The 16,139-nt window shown below is 40.2% G+C and overlaps 1 protein-coding gene across 6 annotated transcripts in view; it reads left to right on the top strand.

Annotated features, from left to right (window-relative positions):
* The window catches only part of SCN5A (sodium voltage-gated channel alpha subunit 5), a 205,374-nt gene that overhangs the window by 61,586 nt on the left and 127,649 nt on the right, over positions 1-16,139 (top strand). For all 6 annotated transcript variants that reach the window (NM_001318446.3, XM_040675933.2, XM_040675923.2 and 3 more), the window contains exons 7-8: positions 568-798; positions 14,223-14,286. In NM_001318446.3, coding sequence (NP_001305375.3) covers positions 568-798; positions 14,223-14,286 — 295 coding nt within the window. The remainder of the gene's footprint in view (positions 1-567; positions 799-14,222; positions 14,287-16,139) is intronic.

Genomic DNA, 16,139 nt, shown 5'->3' on the forward strand with positions numbered 1-16,139 from the left:
TTGGTTTTCTTCTAATCCCAAATTTTTGTTGTCTTAAGCAAATGAATTGAAGGGAGAGGAATTACTCATGTGAGAACAGTGAGCAGGATTTAGCACTAAAAAAATGTTAAATAATCAGGCAACAAATAACATTTCCATACCTCTTTATCTGTTTAAGTGAGGGATAAAGCTATCAATCACCCGAATGGTTAAAAGTAATTAACGTTCTCAAAAGTCAGTGGGATTTAGGCTTTGCAGTCTTTACTGCAGCTCCATGAGTATATAAAAGACTCTCTGTATTTTCTTTAACCATGATTATTTTTTTCTCACTGCTCCTCCATCCAGTTCTTTCCACTCATTTTTAAATAAGTGTTTGTATAAGAGCAACACCGAGACTTTTGTCCAGATGACAGTAGGCCAAACTGAATGTTCATGGTGATCACTTGTCTCCTGTTTCCGCTGTCAAATTACAAACATGTAATAGAAACCCTTCCAGTGTTCCCTTCTATCTAGATTTTCATCATAAAAAGTATCTGCACACATCTTTCAGCGTCTCAATCCATAAACTCTTGGCTTTTATCTCCCTAGGACTGAAGACCATTGTAGGTGCACTTATCCAGTCTGTTAAGAAACTTGCTGATGTGATGATCCTGACCGTTTTCTGCTTGAGTGTCTTTGCCCTCATAGGCCTCCAGCTCTTTATGGGCAACTTGCGACACAAGTGTGTGAGGGACTACACCCAGTTCAACTTCACCAACGGCTCGTTGTACTTGGATGGCAGGACATGGAACAACTCAGAGGAATTTCTTAACGATCCAGGTAAATTCTTTTCTTTACCTTGTTTATTTATTTATCTATCATCACATTGGTCAGTACTGATTGGTACAACAGATGTTACTGTGACGACTCCATCTTCACTACATTGATGTGGTTTGGAAAGATTGGGTAGTGTTTTCTACTGTGCCTTCATAGTTCATACTGAAAGTTTCCTAGTGCTTTCCTAACGCAGACCGAGCTCCTTGTCACCTCACCAATGATTTTCACAGCTTTAGGGAATCTCCAAAATTTCAGCTCTGTTTGTAGGTCTCTTCTGCATGCTGTTCCTTTAAGATCATTTATAGCTGTAGCATCTTATGGCAAAACTTGAAACTTTGAATTGTAAGTCTTAAAAATCTAACAGCAAAGCTGAGCGTTTATTACATTGAAAAATCCCAGGAGCATTTTTTTCAGGAAATCTCATGCTATTAGGGTCTTAACTCATTATCTGGGTTGGACCATCCTACAGTATCTGGTGCTCTGATGTTTATTATCAAAAGACTTATTTTCTAGTTCAAAGCAATTTTTAATACTTTACAGTCTGCTAGACTTTGAGTTACAATGAAATCGGTTCACTGAACTCATTTATTAACATTAAAAAAACCCAAACAAACAACAACAACAACAAAACAGAAATGCATTTCATGTAAATAAACTTCAGGATGTAAACAGGGAACCCAGCAATTAGCTGGGCTTGCTATAAAACCCTCATAAACACAAGACAATTCCCAGGGACTGCAGAGGACATTGGCTCCCATCTGATAACATTAAATGATACTCTCAAGAGAAGGAAGCAACCAGACCAGTGTGCCCTGCTAGGAGCTGGTGATCAGTGACTTTTGGTATTTTATTTATTTTGGGAAGAATCAACCACACAGTATACCTATTAACTGAAAATTTGGTTGGTGGGAAGTAACACAGAGTCATAGGGTACTCCTGCTCTGACTGTAGGGACCCAACAGTCCTCATTTCTCTACCCCAGCTGTCTGCACTGTATCCCCCTGAGTCAGGCTCAGGGCAGTTGTTTGGGTTGATCCAGAGCTCTGTTGGACTAGAACAAGGTTGCCACCAACCCAGCCTTGCTTCTCAGCGTTGTATGGCTCTTCACCCAGGTTATGTCTCTCCACTCAGGTACAGGAACTGAGCCAGTGGCAGTCCCATCGCTCCATGGTAGGGATTTCTAAGCTTTCTGCTCTGTTCCTTTCTCTGGAGTCTGAGCAGCCTTGGGAGAAGTGGTGTTTAAAAGCTTTAATTCAAAGATAATAGGCTTGATATTTGTATTGTTAATGCATGATGTGGTTGACTGAGCGTTAAGGAAGGGCATTCACAAAACTCCAGCTGAATGAGGGTCATCTTCAGGACTGACCTTGACTATAAGGTTATGTGTCCCCTCAGTGTCCCTAAACCAGAGCCTCTTGCCAGCTGAAAGGGGAAAATACTAAATCACTGTTAAAAGAGTACTAAACCACTCTAGAGCTGTGCTGGCTGGTAATGAGCTTGCTGACATCTTTTCCCAGAGATGCTCTCTATCTTCCAGCTTCTGGAGCTACTAAGGATACCTCCTCAGCTCTGGGGTATTAAGGCGCTTCCCAGCTCCCGCACTCTCAGATATTTGGTCTGATTTTTGAGTGGTCCTGCATAGAGCCAGAAGTTTGACTTGATAATCCTTATGGGTCCCTTCCAACTTGAGATATTCTATGATGATTGTGTGTAATGGAGCTGTGAAGACAATCCAGTTCTGTGAGAGTGGAAGAAGGGTAAATGCAACACTGGTTGTCTCTAATAAAAAAATACAATTACTCTCAAGGCCTGCTGCAGCACTGCTTTAAATGGGAGGGATTCAACAGCTGCTCCAGCATGCCTTAGACAAGTTTATTTGCATGGTGCTAATATGGCGAAGGTGAGGGATGCTCACTTAGTAAATCCAGCTATGGTTAATGTGGTCATGAAGCTATGAGTGTTATCACTAAAGTGGATTTACCTATTACAAGGATTATCAACTTGGTGAGATGGTGGATTAAAGCGAATTAAGGTTTGACCATGCTGTATTAATAGTAAGCAATAATAATATGTCAATTAATGTTTTCATGTTTTCATAATATTGAAAAATAAAGATGTAGTGCATTATGACAAATGACTGTCAATTACAACAGATGGACAAGAATTGTTTGAGTAGTTGAAATATAGAGTCAGTGCAGAAGGCCCCTAAAGAACTAGAAGAAAAGTAGATCTATAGGGAAAATGTACTGACCTCAAAATAAGAATAATGAAGTATTTTTTGAAAAGCTGAAGAAAGTGGCTCAGCAATTAGACTAGGAAGAACAGTATTAAGTAGGATTTTCATTAAATGTTGACTATTACACTGAAGCAATTCAGAAATGGAAGGACTGGCTCATTTTGTAACTAGATGGAATAGTGCTTTATATTCCATTTTGCGTAAGCATTATGGCGAAATGAAGTGACTGTTTAACAGAGTAGTACTGACCACAATTTAATAACAGTCCGAATTTCAAGTACTTCAGGGAATTAAGCAATATATACAGTTAAATTAAAGTGTAGGCAGACCAAATTAAATAAAAAGCTGAATATATTAAGGTACAGAGTAGTGTCACTGTTTATTCTGAGGATGAACTAGAGAAGAAAATTGGTCAAACTGAGATAGCAAAGTTCGTTCGAAGAGAACATAGACAATTACAGAAGCCCCTTGGAGAATTCAAAACCAGTGCAGCTGAATCTTCGTTTGGAGAACGAATAATAATAATAATAATAATAATGACGACAAACCATCCGAAAGGAGAAACCTAAGTACTATCAGATATTCATAGTAACACCTCTGAAATGGCAGATTTCAATGGCTACTGCAAGTGAAGGAAATGCCAGGCACCTTAGGAAAGCAAAAGACTGGGAGAGGGAAAGAGGAACGTTATGCAAAATGAGTTCATCAGATCTCCCAGCCTCTTCCATAGCATTGTTCTTTGTATGAATGGAGAATGGGATGCTTGACAGTTGAGCACAGATAGATTTAGGCTAAGGATATCTTGATGTGAAATGCCAATGCTACAGTCTGGTGAGAGTTAAAATAGAGGTATAACTAATTCATCTGGGAAAATACTGGCTACTAATAAGTGATTTTATTTTTCATATCTGCAGTTCTAGATTTGCTAGAGGACTACAGAGGCCCAAAGAGGATTATTTGTAGGCATTAATGATAATAAACCTGATAATCTGAAGTTGTAGATGCAGCATATATAAAAATAAAGTAAAGGAAAAAAAAAAGTACAAAATAGGATAGTTTACATCCATGGCAATGTGAAAATTATGTGATCAGTATATCAATATCAAAATTATTGAGCTACCAGTTATCTTTAGGAGGGCTAATGGTTTAGAAATGCCAGGTGACTGCAGAACTACAAGGTTAGTTCCAATACTTGTAAAGATTTCTAGGAAATTAGCTGAAAATAGCATGCTTAAAAGCCTTAGGTTGTGGTGTTAAAATTAAAGACGTATTTCATGAAGTGAAGCTCTATGAATGCATGAGTCAGAGTGGACTGAAAGGTATATGAAGTCAGACATGTCACTGGTTTAGAGAGAGTAAAAGATGTACCAAAGGACTGAATGTGGTTGAGTCTCCTGGCTGATGATGATAGAATTTTTAATGTAATTTATGCGTTCCATTACTAAAATGGATTATTGACTCATCAGTAAATAGTGAGTAGGAATCTGAGTTTAAATCGTGTGTGCTTTTGTAGACCAAGGCTTAGATTGAATGCTGAACACAAATAAAATACTTAAGAAAAAACCCTTAAAAATGTAGTAAAAATGTTATTAAAACTTTCTTAAAGTGCTAGTCTGAAAACCCAGCATTTCCTTTTCCTTTAAACTAAATACCTTAATTGAGAGGCTCTGAATGTGCTATGTATGTTTTCTCTCTAAATTGGTATCTTATAAAGTAAAATAAAACAGTATTGTCCATGATTTGGAAATAACAACATTAAAAAAAAATAGTATTGTTACAGATTTATTAACCTCTTGGCAGGAGGAGTCACCTGCCATTTTTATAGCTTAAAAATAGACTTTTCGAGTTTGCTATTTTTTATTACAGAGTACTTTCTGGCACTCATTTCATGACAGTGCTTTTTCACTTTTTCTGAAGTCATACTGGAGGTCTGAGAAAAAGAAATCTATATAGTTTAATTCAATGATTATATTGTCACCTGCAATTGAACTTCATAGTAACTTTGAGTTCTTTATTTAGGAAGATGTATATATATGTTAAGTTTATGTCCTAGTCTTTGCCGATCCCAAATACATCTAACTAAGTAATAAGAATGATTTGGGGAAGAAAGTTTCTGAGGGGGCCTTTGGAGGAGCCTGTTTCATTTTCTACCTCTAACTCATAACAGACATTCTAGGGAGGTGGTCCAACTAAACCAGCCATGTTAGATGCCTCCGGTTGAGGAGTATGGGACCTCTTCATAGATAGCCTCTGTTTGCAGAGCAACTTGCTGAACGGTGATGTGCTGCCCATCTGAATTATGGTCTTCTTGGCTGGAGAAGGGGTCTCAGGCTTGTGGCTCTTGCATGAGGTGTGAATGCAATCAGAGCCAGTCTGACTGATTTAGCAGCATCGCAGCTGCTAAATCAGGGCAATTCCATCACAGCAGTCAATACAAAATACTTCAAAAGTCTTTCCACATCCTCCTCTTTGATGTCTTAGATAAAATGGGCTATTAAAATAATTGGGTAGGGGTGTTTAGGCATACATATGTGAGTATATTAAAAATATAGATGTGTGTATGTAGATGTGTGTCTACACATGTATTTTCTCTAACTTCTGTGCCTAATTGTTAGCTCTGCCTGGAAAGTTGCTTCATTTTTGCTTTAAGAATCACTGAAATTGAGCTGTATGAAGAGGTATTCTGGAACTGCATGAAAAGAGTATAGAAAATAATGATGTCCAAGTCACACAATAGATGCATCGGGTTTGGGGAGAGCTGAAGTGTTTTAGGTGTTGTTCGAGGTGGTAATAGAAGACAGTGAGTGTTGGATGAGTAATTATGGAGGTGGGAGAAAAGAGGGAAGCAATAAATCAGGTTGAGACTGGAAGAGGTGTTTTATTATGTATGATTGTGTGCGAACCAATGATTAAGACAAAGGACCTCTCTCAGCTTTCATACGGCGCTTTGTCAGCATGGAATCTACTCGCATTACTCCACCGTTAACAGTAAATATTGTGGCTTTGTTCAGGTGCTGTGGATCTTTTGACAAATTGCTGCGTAAATGCTCAGACATTAATGCAGTGATGTGTTATTAATGTGAGTATTGTACCTGTGCACTTCCATGTTTTAAGCTACATAGCAAAAGAAAGAGCCAGAAGTACAAGGTTCAGAGACACACACGGGTGTTGTGCTGGTGTATCCAGTACAGCCTCTTCCCAACAATCCAACAACATTATCTTTTAACTTCGTGGTGAAAGAGCCTTGGAACAATTTGTAGAACAGAAGGATTTATCCTCCACATACGTTTCTTTTGCTCTCATTGATGCATTGTTACTGCTCATAGAGAGATCTGATAGAGGAAAGACCTGCTGCAAAAGATGAAACCCAGCAGTCTGAGAATTTTCCTGCACCCTCAAATTACTCATAGGCTATGTACCACTTGACTCACACAGTGCTGTTCACAGGAGCACTTGAAAGGACCATTTCTGTGCCCCTTGAAGCCTCTCCATGGACTTCTGCTTGCTGTGGGCTCAGCAGTAGCAAGCCTTGCAAAGGCAGGAGGTAGCTCTGACTTTTAACCCTGAGCAGCCCACCAGCGGAGAGCAGCTCGCACCACTGCTTTCCCTTATTGTCCTGGCTTTAAACATTAAGGAATATTTTCTCCTGATATTTTCCATCAATGCAGAATTCACCCAAGTGAGGTGGGGATGAAATATGGGAATTGCCAGGCTCACTCGGTTTGGTTTACCTTAGGCAACATCAGAGCAGCCCCACGTGTTCCAAAATAAATTGCTGCAGCCCAAAGTACAGATATTTTTTAGTAAATTTTTGTTAACATTAACTATTATAGCTCTGGATATCCTTATCTACATATGTAACAAGTCTCTCTTTGAATGTTGTGGCTGAAGGGACAGCCTGCAGCAGAAACTTCTGCAGTTGAAATGAGAAGTGCAGTTGAAAACGTATTTCCTTTGTCTTTGGTTGTGCTCTCCCTCCAATATTTTTAGGGCTAAAAAACATCATATCCTATGTCTAGGACCACACAAAGTTCTCATTTTCCAGAATGCATGCTATTTTTGGCTGTTTGTCTCCTCTTTTTGAGATGAAACCTCTCAATTTTCTTTTTAAATAAAATTTTCCCAGTCATTCTCATTACCCACTTCTCAGTACCCCCCTTAGCCTCCTCCCCCCACCCCCCAGTTCAGCAGTTTCTCTGTTGAAAGCAATGCTATGGTGCTCTGTCTTCTGGATGTGACAAGCCACTGGTTTATACATTGGCAACTTTTTTCCTATATGGCACTGCATCCCTTTCCTCCTGCATCTCAGTGTTACATTTTTCATTGTTCACAGCTTATTATTACATAGATGCACGTATCTCTTACCTGAACTGATGCAGGGTGCTTAAAACTTAACAAGGTTATGGATGTGTGAGATTTTCTCCTTTGCTTTGCTTCGCATTCTGAGAACACAGTATCTGCCTTTGCCTTTCTCCACCTATTTTCTTAGTGGTATAGACCTCTGTAGTGTTCCTCATTCAGTCCTGGCCTTGGACTTGACTTACCTGGAAAATACTGTGCCGTCAGTAGATTGTCTCACCTCTCTGCTCACCCTCCCTTTCATTTGTACTAAAGCAGTGCAGACGTAGCCCTCTGTTAGCCTTCAGAGACGCACTGATTTTTCATCTCAAACTTTTGTTTCCCACTCAGTTTTTGGTCCAATTCATCTGTTTTCTTTATCGCAGTGCAAGCAGGAGTGTTTTCTTCTATTTTATTTTTTATTTTTTTTTGGCATCTGTCTGTAATCACAAATGCATTCAACCCTTGTAGCAGCTTTTGATTTGGATTCCTTTGTGCGAAATACATGTATATATATATCTATAAAACGCAACAAAACAGCCCTCTACAAAACTTCCAGAGCCCGCACTTCAGCATTTTGCTGCCTATTCATGTGAAGCGCTTGTCTAAACAAGTGGCACTAAATATGCTTTTAGTTACGCACTACACAGCCTTCAGCTCCAGGCGTATGGGTGTGCGTGACTGACCAGACATGGGCACGAAAGGAGAGGGATCTGAAGGTTACTGAAAGCCAGCACCCCATGTTTATTGCTTCTTGTTGTCTCCTGTGTCACTTGGCTCAAAATGCTCAAGGGGTTGGTGTGGTCCCCACGCCATGCTGTGGCAACCTTGGTGGAGTATCTGTCAGACTGTGTTCCCCTCATGTCCTCACAATTAACCTCTCCTGTTTCTTTTTTAATTGAAGTTTTGAAAATGTCCTTCAAGACAGTAATGGGATGAGGTGGCAGGAGAGAACTGGGCGAGAATCAGCTCTGCCTGGGGGAAGAGTTTGGGAAGTGTGGGAGAGAGGAAGGGAGAGGACAGCAGCTGAGAGCCTGCAAAGTGGAGGAGGTTCTTCACTCAGAGGGTGGTGACACACTGGAACAGGTTGTCCAAGGAGGCTGTGGATGCCCCATCCCTGGAGGCATTCAAGGCCGGGCTGGATGCGGCTCTGGGCAGCCTGGTCTGGTGGTTGGTGACCCTCACTGTGACGGGGGGATTGAAATCTTTGAGGTCCTTTTCAACCCAGGCCATTCTGTGATTCTATGAAAGTATCAGGAGGTTGTAAAAGGATGATCTTTAGGGTCCCTTCCAACCCATTTCATGATTCTAAAACCCAACAGAGGTGCTGACAACAGCAAATGCCACGGAAGAGAGGAAGAGAACCAGATGCCTTGTTGTGGGGTGAGCAACAGGAGAGTACTTCATTATTATAATTATTTGCAACCCCTTTTAGCAGGGAAGAACTAACTGGCAGTGCCATTTATTCCCATGCATTCTTCCCTAATAATACCCTTAATACAGCCTGTTCCATCGCTTTTGTGAGAGGCATGTTTTTCATCTTCAAACTCAATTTCATTTATTAGAGATTTCACTGTGAGTGACACAGTGTGCACACAGCAAGTGCAGCAAGGATTCATTTTAATTATTATATATTACCAGGAGGTACAGTGTGTTTGTGCCGGTGGGCGAAAGGGTGAGGAAGGGGTGTTATCTATTTCGTTTCTGTGTCACACATCACAACTGTAAGGTGATGGGGCTTTCTGAATTGCATTTTAAATTTGGATCTGGTTATTTGTTGACTGTCAGTACTCCATGCCAGCTGTAGCACAGAGGGAAAATCTCCAACCATCGTGCACCCGTATGGCTGCAATAAATAGTCCAAGATAACAGACACCTCTCTAAAGTTTTTATTAGAAAGTCAGCCAGAGGACTCTACTCTGGGCAGTGACTAATGATATTTGGACGTTGCTCTTTATACAAGTGTGATAATATATATACATATATATATATATATAATTGCACTTGCGTAAAGAGCAGCTTTCAAATATCATTATATATATATATATATGTATATTCAAAGTCTGGTGACTTAGTGGTAAGACGAATCAAAATATCATTTCAGCTGGGTCATCAAATAAGGAACACAGTGTGGATTTGGGAACCGTGTTTTCTAAGCTGAACTTCCTAATTTTTCTCAGCTGGAAACTTTTTTCATCCTTTTACACAGAAATGAAGAGAGATTTCTACCCCGCAGCTTTCTGCTCAGTGGTGCGATATAGGTATGGTGTATAATTTTAATTAGAATTAATCAACTTATTATCTTGTTGAGGAAGTTGACAGAAAATTTGCCTTTTTTTTTTTTTTTTTCTTGTTCCTGACAATGGGAGTTAGTGTGAATATTTACAATATTAGAACTTCCTGGTTTGGAAGGGTCCAATGTGGAAATGTGAAAGACTGATAGCTTTGGGGAAGTGTAGAATAAAATAGTAGAAAAGATAAGATGTTTGAGAACTTTGGAAGGAAGACACTAGAAACCTAGAGGATTTTCTCTGTTAACTCACTATTTACAATCAATTTACAAATCTTCCTAATTCGGTTGTGAGTTTAAGCTTTAAGGAACCATTGATGGGTATGGTTAGGACTCCTACCAAGCTTCTTGGGATCCCTGGAAAGCCAGGAGGTTTGAGGATGCTGGAGAAATTCTATTGCTCTAGGTAGGTACAAGTGTATCAGATTCATAGCAGGGCTGGATTCACCGACGTTGTTTCTTTGACTGGTTTTATTATTAGGTACCTTTGCTTGTGATGGGGAAGAGCAGACTTTCCCCATTCCACAGTCAGAGTGCTCTGCTCTCTGGGCTCAGTGTCACCTCTAAAGACAACCATTAGTAGTACATAATAATAATGTAACTGTTCTGTGCACTATTTGTGATCTCTTTTTTATTGATCCTTTCCTCAAAACAGTTAGGGAATAGAATCTTAGAATTACAGAATGGCCAGGGTTGAAAAGGACCACAATGATCATCGAGTTTCAACCCTCCTGTCACGGAGAGGGTCGCCAACCACCAGACCAGGCTGCCCAGAGCCACGTCCAGCCTGGCCTTGAATGCTTCCAGGGATGGGGCATCCACAGCCTCTTTGGGCAACCTGTTCCACTGTGTCACCACCCTCTGACTGAAAACAGACTAGAGGACTGTGTACTCTTTGATGCAGCAAGTACATTAATGTCAATTATGTCGATGCCAAGAGAGACAATCCGTAGTATGGAGGTAAACTCTTACTACCTTCCCTCTAACTGTCACAACCACTCACTGCAGTGAGGTTATGAGCTTCCTTCCCCCAGTACACAGCCAGGGATGTGGGCCTGGCCCAGATTCATGGTGCTTGAGCCACTCTGGCTGAAGCAGCGGCCTGTATTGCATTCTCCTTTGTATGCAGACAAAACTCTCAGAAGGTTATAAGCTGCTTCAGAGCACCCAGTTTTGTAGGTTTGATTTATTGAGCTCAGCACTTCTAAAATACAATCCAGGAAAGACGACACCAGTGCAAGGGTTTATATTGCACCTATTTATTAGCAACAGAACCAACCTAGCACAAGTAATGCTGCATCGGGTACAATGGGGATATGGCATCTTAGTATGTTTTTGTGAGGCTTAGACTTGATACAAATGTGCATATGTTTTAGAGAAGACAGCATCTGGTTGTTAGAAAACATGTTTCGTTTGAATTTCTGACTTACCAATGCTGGCAGAAGATGTTTTATATTATTTAAAAATAGATGTTTATCTGGCAACAGTGGAATAAATAATGTGTGGCCAAGCAGAAACAAATACTCAGGGAATGTTTTCTGATCACTGACTTTATTACTTTGATAATCGAGTAGATCAGGTAGTTATTTTACTCTGAACTTTCCTGTAGGAAAGTTCCAAAAAGACTTCACATACACCATAACTAACACCAAGTTTTCGGTAAAGTTGGGAGGAAAAAGATAGGATACAGTTTATTTTGAGAAAAAAAGAAAAAAAAAGAAAAAAAAAAAAGAAGGCATGTTGGATCTAGATTTTTTACATAGAAGCATGTGTGAAAAAATGACTTGTTTTGGCTTGATTTTACTTAAGACATTAAAAAATATATACAGTATGGTCAGTTTTGTTTTCATATTTTGTTTCTATTGGCATGTAGAAGTTTTTCAGTGAAAAAGCTGACAAGATGTAACAAAAATCAATGAGAATCTTCCAAGACAACGATGAAGTCTTGTTCTCATAAAGTGTTTATCAGTTGGAGCAGTGTACATTTCATAGATAAGCTCCTACTGCAAATGAAAAAGGAGTTTTATATTCTTTGTTCATGTTAGAGTTAAGTGATAGAAAGCTTAGGCCGTGGGCTAATATGATACCAAAGTGGTTTGTTCTTAAGAGCAAGAGCAATGACTGCTTCCTCCTTAAAGAGCTCTGATTGCCTGGCATGTTTGGTCGAAATCCAAACCAACTTGCTTTGAATGACAAATTGATTGTTGTGTGCATTTTTGATAATACAGCAATTTGTCTCCTCAGGCATAATGCTCTAATCCCCCCTTCATTTATCAGTAGGGAATCAGTAATTCAGCTCTTCTTCAGGCTGAAGTTTGGCACACAGAGGTGGTGCTCCACTGTGCAGTTGCAGATCCTGTGGCGAAGATGCCCCTCCCAGCAGCGTCTGCATACCAATTCCTCAGCATGCATTGCGTAGCACTCACTGCATTGCTGATTTTAGAAGCGTAAATGTTTGTCAACAGACAACAGGATTTTGTATCTTCTTGAGATTTTAAATGTCTTGTTTGCGTACACTTTCTCACTTTCCTCCTTACTTCTGTGCTCTGATGCTGTTTGCATCTTCTGGTTCAGATGAGCAGGAGGTGTTCATAGAATCATTAAGGTTGGAAGAGACCACTAAGATCACCAAGTCCATCCCCAGCCATCCCCCCATACCCACTGACCACATTCCTCAGTGCCACATCTCCATTTTTCTTGAACACCTCCAGGGACAGTGACTCCACCACCTCCCTGGGCAGCTGTGCCAGCGCATCACCACTCTTTCTGAAATTTTTCCTAATATCCAACCTGCTGTTTCAATTTTCCAAGTATAGTGACAGACCTATGGTCCTCCTGGTCTTAGCGTTTGCAGTATGAAATGTTGCGATTCCCAGAGAGCTGTGCGTGCTTGCAAAGTTTGGGGTACCCCCTGTAGCAATAGCATTTATTATCAAGGTGCAGAACTTCTGTGGTTGTTTGTCTCTTATTTTGTGGTTGTGCCATGTTTGCCCTGAAGCACAGAGTGTTTGTGTCACCAACTGCATGTGTCCCAAATAAGATACCATCTGTCCTGAGAAAATCAGAATTGTTTCAGCAGCAGAAGTGCAGAGTGAAACGATACGTAAGACTCTACGTCCTTCCCCCTTTTCTGGTGGTTTTTCACAGATCCTTAACCACACTGAACTCTGACGTTGCTGACAGTCAAGATATTTCTGTAGGAAGGCCAGACATACGGCGAAGCAGAAAAGCATGTGGTCTGAGCAGGGTGTATGCGCTGATGACTTCTGAACACCATCACGTGCCCTCACAAACCACAAAGCTCATGGACAGTAATTCCTTCTTGGCATGCAGCAGGGTAGGGCTTTTCCACTGCTCGCAGCTTACTGAGAAAGCCACAGCACATCTGTTCAGTGGCATTCTTTGCATAGCCTGCCTGGATAAGCTGTCGCTCTTGATTTTTATAGCATTTCACAACAGGGTGTTAGCCTAGAATGGAGAACCTCTCCAGACTAACACCTGCAGAGCTCCTCAACTCACAAACACTTGTTGTGTAGGGCTGACACCATGACTTAAGTCAACAGGGGATCCGTATTCTCTGCTGAAACAAAGCACGCTGATACATCTACCCTCCATCAACTGTTGTCTTCTCTTTTGCATTTATGATGTTTCTATATCAGTGCTTTTATCCTTTCCTCCATGCTGCCATTCGGGTTCAAGAGATGCTCCTTAGAACATCTCTTCAAAACCCATTTCTGGTTATCCTTTTGAGGAGTTGGCTTCCTGTTCTGTTTCTCTGAATTTTAGACTGCTTTGCTGGCTGGAGATAGAAGATGGAGTATGTACACAAAGGCTCTCGTTAGCCTGGGGATGCTAATTTCCTTAAGCCTCATTGATAGTCAACCAGGGAACGATCCAGAGCATTTAAATTTAGCGTGCTCCTCTGAGTCTCCCTCGAGAAGCGTCTGTCTCTCTCCATTGACATTACAGATGACTGTGTTGATAAATATTTGTCTTTTTGAATACTTCCTTGTTTGTTTGATCTTTAACAACATGCATTTTTCCATTTTCTTTTGCTTTATGCTGTGCATTTTCTATGCTGAATAGAATTCACCAGTTTGGGGGAATAGGCTTTTTTTGCTTGTATTATTAGATCTTGACTTGGTTGCATTTTTAACCTATCACAAACTTCAGTTAATAAATATCTCATCAGTGTCAAATCCGAAGGGACAAACTTATGGATTGCTTTCATTGGGCACTGCTATCCTGACTTCAATAACATTGTTCTCAACTACAGCAGTCAGGGACACGGCTAGATGATGTTTCCTTCAAACAAAGCCCACAGCCCTACTGCCACCCTATTGCACTGCTCAGGTTGGAATATAGACAGCAAATGTTTAAAAAGCTTTGAAAAAAAATCTTCATTTTTACATTTCCTGAAATTAGCAAAACAAATGAAAACCCATGCCTTTCATATCTCTTTTACTGTCCCGACTGAATACGTTGGTTGTTGAATAACATTTGCAAGTGCTATCATTCCCAGAATGTACCAGTTAAAAAGCTGTTTCTTTAATTCTCTTGCAGTAAACTACTTCATAAAGAACGGTACGGAAGATGTGTTACTGTGTGGCAATAGCACTGATGCTGGGTAAGTGATTTAAAAATATCTTCACTTCTGTTTTTTTTTATGTTGTTGTTGTTACATTTCTTTCAGTTCTGTCCACTTTTAACCAGCGTGATATTTCGAGTTCTTTGTGTCAGTAGTTATAGGAAGGAGGAAAATGACAATATTGAGCATAATAATACAATTTTCTGAACTGCGGGGAGGAGAAGTTTGTATGTGTCACTTATTTAGGTCTAAAATTGTTAGGGGCGTTATTACAGTTCTTTTTCAATGTATTTAAATTCCTCCATTAAAAAAAAAAAAAAAGTGAAAATTAAGTAACATTGGCTGAATGGGGAGTATTTCAAAGGGAATGAATGAGAAATGAATGGAAACAGAAAAACTAGATGGATCTTGAGTGACGATGAATTCCTGGCTTTTGGCAGGGGATGATAAACAAATCCAAAAATGCTAGTTCCAAAAATAGAATGCTTTGGAGGTGGGAAGGTACTCAGTTTTAATGCGTGATCTACACTTGTATGTGATATGTTTACAGTCTGCAAGTGTTTCATTTTCTTACAGTATATGCAGCAAGGAGATCAGTTCCTGTGGTGTACTGATCTATTCTGCGCTAAGGACTTTGTCCATACCCCTACCACCTGTGAATGCTAACCTTTCTTTCTATGTCCCATCCTCGGGGTCTAAGCACTTTGGGTGTGTTATTTTATGTGCAAGGTTCTTGTGACCTTGAAGGGAATGGAAGAGATTATAAGCCATGCAAAGACTGTAGGATGTTTGGAGTTGTGGGTCAAAGAACAGAGACTTCAGCATGGTGGGATGGATGAGCTTTTGATCTAAATATGATAGATATTTGATATTTGAACCAAGGAGGTGGATGACCCAGGTCAAGTGAGGGGAGGAGAGATGATCTACTTTTGGAGGAGGATGTTTTGAGTTGGTAGAACTAAATGTTCTACTGACAGAAATTAGGATTTAAATTATAAAGAACTTGATGTAAAGAGTACATGTATAGGGAGACAGTGCAAAGACGAAAAGATATAATCTAAACTTGCTTGTGGTCAGGAGGGTGAAAAAAGCCATGGTTTCCTGGAGAGAGACTCTTTACTTTCTGCTGCCACTATTACACCTGTATTTACAAAAAACAAAGGTTACGATGAAGTGTCTGCCTTCCTTCTGCATGCCCTGTGTGTCTGATCTGCATTGCCAGTATTATTTAGACTGTAAACTCCTTGGGCGGAGTGCCATGCTTTCCTCTTTGTTCCAAGGGAGGTACAGTGTCAGCGTTCATTAATTAAGTGATTTGTTGATTGTAATTCACTGCATGTATCCAGGTTCAGGCTGGCTCCAAGACTGTTGGGATAATTCCCAGGGATCCCAGAATTTGGCAGCCTGTCTGCACTGGTGGATTGGCTTAGAACTGCCCTTCCTAGGCAATCGGTAGTACCATTGAGTGAGGAATATTCAGCACAGCAGCAATATTTTGCACATCATGAAGTATTACACATTATTCTCACTGTTGACCTGATCTGTGGCTGTGACAGCTTGCTAAGCTCGTGAATAGTTTTGAGAGGGTTGATGAGATTATAGGTAGTTTGTGAGGAATAGCTTACGGCCTACAGTTCTGGAACTGTCCAAATGGTGGGATATTAAACACAGATCCAATACCTATGGAATAGCTATATATTAATAGGCTGTATGGATTTGGCGTTTGCATTCTAGAAAGGTATATTAACAAAATCACCTACTGTAGAGAGTCAGTAAATTGCAGTGTGTCAGCAAAAAAATCATGATTGGAGCAAGCTCCCATGGAGGCACTGTGACCACAAGAGACACAGCTTGAAACTGCCAGGGGAGAACTTCTAGATCCTGTGTAATGA

The sequence above is a fragment of the Gallus gallus genome, chromosome 2 (assembly GCF_016699485.2).
Source record: "Gallus gallus isolate bGalGal1 chromosome 2, bGalGal1.mat.broiler.GRCg7b, whole genome shotgun sequence".
In the NCBI taxonomy this organism is placed as follows: Eukaryota; Metazoa; Chordata; class Aves; order Galliformes; family Phasianidae; genus Gallus; species Gallus gallus.